General features: G+C 35.6%; 1 protein-coding gene across 1 annotated transcript; it reads left to right on the forward strand.

The window, feature by feature from the left end:
* Positions 1-2766: 2766 nt before the first annotated feature.
* nkx2.7 (NK2 transcription factor related 7) lies at positions 2767-5835 on the forward strand. Its single transcript, XM_039770190.1, has 2 exons — positions 2767-3268; positions 4942-5835. The coding sequence occupies exons 1-2, from the start codon at positions 2974-2976 to the stop codon at positions 5529-5531; spliced, it is 885 nt and encodes a 294-aa protein (XP_039626124.1). The 5' UTR covers positions 2767-2973; the 3' UTR covers positions 5532-5835.
* The last annotated feature ends 318 nt before the right edge of the window (positions 5836-6153 follow it).

Genomic DNA, 6153 nt, shown 5'->3' on the forward strand with positions numbered 1-6153 from the left:
AATTTAAAACGTTTTATAATAAATATTTTTTTTTGTTTTTGTGATTTTAGTGTATTTTCTATTATATTTTACTGACTTATTTTTAGGTATTTCAACGGTTACCATTTACTAAGATGAGTTTTTAAATGTATTGTTTGAATTTTGGCTAAAATATCCATCCATCCATTATCTAACCCGCTATATCCTAACTACAGGGTCACGGGGTCTGCTGGAGCCAATCCCAGCCAACAGAGGGCACAAGGCAGGAACCAATCCCGGGCAGGGCGCCAGCCCACCACAGGGCTAAAATATTGGATGTGTATATATTCAAACAGGCTCAAGTTCAAATTTAGTTTTGTTATGATATGAAACTAACAATATGCAGGCATTAATAATAATAATAATAATAATAATAATAATAATAATAATAATAATAATAATAATAATAATATGGTATGCCGCTTCACCTCTTCGTTACCTGGATGGGGATACCCGTAATGCCCATGCCGCAATGATAATCCAACCGTCCATTTTTAGATTAACTATATGCAGTTCAGCGACACCCGTCGCAATAATAGCTATTGATAAAAAAAAAAAAAATACGCATTAAACAGATTTGTGCTGGTAGGTCTCTTAAAAATCGGTATAAATTCGTGTTATCTTTTTACAATGAAAAGGTTTTTTGAGAAGTTCGGAAATATTTATTTATTTATTCTAGCTAGATTGTTTTTATAGTCGTTATTGACATAGTATGAAAAATCATTACAACAGAACTAAAATAAACAATATCTGTTTGCACATGTGATCAGTGATCACCAGCATTATTTTCAACCTACAATACACACAACAGGACGCATATCATTGCACGCTAAATTTTACATCTTGAAATTACTCAAAACATTGAATTGCTTACTGAGGACTTCGTCATACAGCGGTTTCATTCCTGTATTATTTTTCAAGTTATCATTTGAAAGTTTGGCTCGTTAATTTCACTATGGGGTCCCCTTAGTTTGTACTCAGTCTGTAGCATACGGTCACAGACCCCAGAAGTCCGGTTGTTTTGTCAAGGATATCAAGAGACACAACGTCCTGTATTCAGGCCGAGGAATTTTAATTGAAACGGATACACTGCTTCAAGGTTGGAAAGCAAAATAAAAAGAAGAAAGATAAGGTGCCTTAAGCTGCCTAGCGCTCCAAAAATAGCACTCAGTGTATGGACTTCTTATTCTTGCATGTGCTGAAAGAAATACATTAGTGTGTCATGGGATATTTACTCAACACCAAACTGCTCGTGTATAAATCAGCACTGCACACTGAATGATTTTTGTCACTATTTTTATTTTAGTCGGTCCATCCCAATAGAAGTATTTAGCCCTGACCAGTCTTAAACATATTACTATCTTCTAATAAAACTGAGCAGAAATAGCTTAGAGGTAGTGAATACAGTTCATGTACTATACACGTATGGAAATTGTTTGATACAAAAAATAACTCGTTATTTTAGAACTCTAGCTGTGGGGCTAAAACAAGAAGCAAATGTCGAACTGCAGTAGCCTTAGGGTGGTCTCCGAGTTCTTGGTCCACAGTTATAGCACAATGCTTATCTACACTCAACGCACTAATGTGACAATAATGGAAGTTATACAGCTGATAAGTGTTATTGCTTCTTCTTTTCAGTTCTTTCTTAACCTCTATTGTTTTCCTCCTCTATCAAAAAGCTGTCTGGCTCCCGCGTTATCTAATAGCACTGTCAGAATGAAGGGTCATCGATAAGCAAAGCAAACACTGGACCAATCGGGGGTGCGAGGGGGCATCGGAAGTGTCTAATGGCTTTAATAGGCTCGGATCCTATCCAGGATTTAAGGCATGCTCATGTATAGTTTATTTTTGGCCTAGTCTCTTCAGGATTGAACGTATTTTGAGCGTAATACTTGCTCAAAAATAGTTCTTTTAAAAATAATTTTCTGTTATTATTATTATTTTAGTCAATAATGTGCTTTATGCTGACCCTTAGATATTTAGATATACAGCAGATGTTGACTTTTAATTTTTTAGGCACAAAATGTATTTATTTATTTAATTGTTGCGGTTTTTCTGTATTATTTAAATTACTAATAAATAAAAAAGGAATGTTTTGTTCCAAGTCTCCTTCAACTTCAAAAAAAAAAAAGGTTCCATAATGGCACTTTGCTGGCTCATCACAGAACCACTGATTGATAAGGAATCATTTCTTCCCATAGAAAGAGTTCCATATGAATTTAGTTATTTGGGCTTTGAAATGTTCCACGGTAATCCTAAACGTATACAGCTGGCTAATTAGCACGATATAAACAGTAAAATGGCGTTTTGGAAATTACAAAAATAATAACTAAATACATAAAACATAGATAGATAGATAGATAGATAGATAGATAGATAGATAGATAGATAGATAGATAGATAGGAACATCTGTAACCCTCAAAGTTACATGCAAAACCATTTAGCACAATTAAGCGTTTTCTTTCAAAATATGCTCCTCTTATTGTATAACAAAACACAAAAGAAACGATCATTGATTTCTAAACATTCATGTTTTCTGTTGTAATGTCTTTTCACAGAGCGACTTCTTTGTTAAGTTATAATTTTCACAAAAAAATATATATATTTGGCGGAGATAAATGTTATGTGTTTTTCAGTAACTGGACTCTAGTAGGGACAGAAGTAAATAACCAGGAGGTCCTCGATTCTGCTTGGTACTCTGTTACAAAGGGTGTGGTGAGAGGTGTCAAGATACCACGTGATCCCCTTCAAACACAGGGGCACTGCTCAAGGTGGTCTCTTGTTGCGGGACACTTCACACGAGCGGCTATTTGGACGGGAAGCTTTTAGACAGGACGCCTCGAAAGAAACCCAAGTGGGAGTTGATTGATGTTTGATTAGACGTTAGCCTGTATTACTACCACATTTTAATCGCTCCCCGGTTGGGATAGCTGGATATTTTCCCGTGGGTCGCCATGCTCCATAGCGCTATGACATCAACTCCTTTTTCCGTGAGGGACATTTTAAAACGGGGCCAACTTGAGAATCAATGCACATTCCAGATGTGTAACGTCTCAGTACGGGACTTTGAAGTTCCTACATTGAGGGGCTTATCCTGTGCATATCCCGCCCCAGCCACCCGGGAGCCACTGTACAGCCTGGACATGGAAATGATCTCTCGTGGACTTGAGGGTCACAAAGACCTGGACAATCCGAGGAGCTCCTGTGCTTCCCCAATAGAAGACGAATTGGAACAACAGGACGAAACGGGTAAGACTAAGAGGGTTATTTATCATTTGGGTCTGACGGCTACGCTACTAGTTCTTTGGAAGCTACAGAATATTGCACTACTACAAATTTGATATATGTTTAGAGCTGAGAAAATGGAAATATAACACTATTAAAATATTAGCAACAACTTCATACAAAAACAATTTTCATATCAGATTGGTCGGCTTAGGAAAACAAATACTCAACTTGTAGCTCCCATGTCGTAACACAAAAATCATCTTCTTATATCTAATTTTACCTAATAAATATAATATTTTAAAGAAATAATATGCTGACAGTTTAACCAGTTTATGATTAAAGAACTGCATACATTTTTTTTTTATTTTCAACATACAGTTGGCGATATAGCGCATTTTTTTATCAGAGATAGGCCGCAAGACGTTCATATACAGTATCTCATTATAATATATAATACTGATATTTGATTTAAGAATTGCAAAATTACATTCTTATTTGCATAAATAGATAGAGTCTGCACTAAACCAAATCCGTAAAAATCTGGGATAAAATAAGTCAATAGCAGAACAATTAATCATTTGAAATACTTCGCAGCAGTGCCAACAATTAAACTGCAATGACAATAATGTTGACAATTCATTAACAATGAAAACAAACGTGTAATCACCTCACAAAACTGTAACAGAGAAAAGACGAGGAGCTAAGGAGAAGTGTGATTATCATTTCAGGAAATACAAACGGCATACTTAAGAATGAACTATTTGAGGAATATCAACAGATCATGATAATAACAAGATTCGAAATGACAGAAATGCACTAAACATTCCGAGTTATTGTATCCTTTAAAAAATGACAGTAATGAGTAACCCTGCAACTCTAAATTTGATTAAGGGAATAATATAGTGTAATTTAATATTCAAAATTATAGATGCAACATTAATGTTAACTGGCCACTTCTAATTATACTTCTATAGTACGTCTTCAAAATATAATTAATTAAATAGGCAATAATTCTGTAATCATTAACGGCATGTTTCCTACTACTTATATTAATTATATTAATGGTAATATCATTATGAAAATAATGTTAACAGTTCTGCAGAGACTTAAAATATAATAGTGTAAAATGTACCAATATGACATACCATGTTAAAGTATTCTTGAACCGTTTGTATATTTTATTTTTTTTTTAATTGTACACAAGCAACTTTCAGGACATATACATTTTTTGATCATAAAATCAAAAGTCCAAGGACTGGAATTGACTGTGTTACATATTCAAATACACAATTAGTACATTGCATTTCTGTACAGTACTACTTTTATTTTAGACCAAGTATTTCTAAGTTGTAATCTACAATGATTACTGATATGAAAAGGAAACAATAGATTATTAGCATTATTAACAGCGCCTTCAGCCTGTTTAATATTTAATTTGAAATTTAATGTGCAAAAAAAAAAAAAAACAAAGAAATATTCGGAAAATCATCTTATTTATTATAGAAATGCTAGGCATCAAATAACATTTGACATTTGTCACAACAGGTGACATTTTGAATTTCTGAGCAAGTAACTTTACCAGTCTGGAGTGTTGTTTGTGTACAGTACAATTCACCTAATAATTTGAAGCACTTGTTGTACTTTTGCCAAAACTGAACGCATCCGTTTATTATTGTGTATTCTTCTTTACACAGAAAATTACAGCCTGGAGCATTCACCGGCTAGTGAAGGGAGAAAAGAGGAATTATGTGAACAACCGAAGCACAGACAGAGAAGAAAGCCTAGGGTTCTTTTTTCTCAAGCACAAGTCTTTGAGTTGGAAAGACGATTTAAGCAGCAGAGATATTTGTCAGCTCCTGAGCGGGAACACCTGGCCAGCGTATTAAAACTTACTTCAACCCAAGTGAAAATCTGGTTTCAGAACAGGCGCTACAAATGCAAGCGGCAGCGACAGGACAAGTCACTGGAGCTAGCTGGACATCCTCCTCCACCCCGTAGAGTAGCAATACCGGTCCTGGTGCGAGATGGCAAACCCTGTGTTGGAGGATCTCAGGCCTATGGCGCACCCTATAATGTTACCATGGGTCCCTGTCCGTACAATGCTTACTACAGTGGATACAACACAACCCCGTACAACTGTAGCTACTCTTCAGTGCCAAGTACGGCACCTCCTGCAGGCCATTTAATGAATGTGAACTTCAATCTGAGCAGCACTGCCCAGCTAGGAAGTCTAAATCAACAGGGGCAAATATCTGGACCCTTACAAGGAATACGTGCCTGGTAATTTCAGCGGGGCACCTTTGCTTGAAATTCTTTCTTCACAATTACTGAACTTCTCAGGAAGTCCACAGACTATCGCAGCAAGCTCATCTCCCTTTATTGGGCAGTGGGCACTTAATAGGAAAAGAAACTGTAGCAGGAGAATCTCCTTGAGATATGGACCTACTCAATAGCTCACCTGCTCAAGTTTACGTGGAGAGTTTCTGCCTTTTTTATATTCCATCAGAAAATTGCCATTTTAAATATTTTCAGAATGAATTGACTTTTCAAATAAATGTTAATCCTTGACTATTTTGTAGATCTTCTTCTTCTTTCGGCTGCTCCCACTAGGGGGTTGCCACAGCAGATCATCTAAAAAATTGTTGTCCGCATATTGATGTGGCAAAATTTTATTCTAAGGTAATCTTTCTCGTCTCAAATGTATATTTTTGACTTTGCATTATTCAACACACAAATTATATTTGCCTGCCAGTTTCATTTCATCCCTAGAATTCGTCATTACATTCAAGTTCATAGTAATGCAAAATGATAAATTAGTTATACCTGACTGTCACACTTTTGATGCACATTAAAACACATCCATATTAAATATCTAACACATTTAACTTAAAAGTATCTTATCCAAG

The sequence above is a fragment of the Polypterus senegalus genome, chromosome 11 (assembly GCF_016835505.1).
Source record: "Polypterus senegalus isolate Bchr_013 chromosome 11, ASM1683550v1, whole genome shotgun sequence".
NCBI lineage: Eukaryota > Metazoa > Chordata > Cladistia > Polypteriformes > Polypteridae > Polypterus > Polypterus senegalus.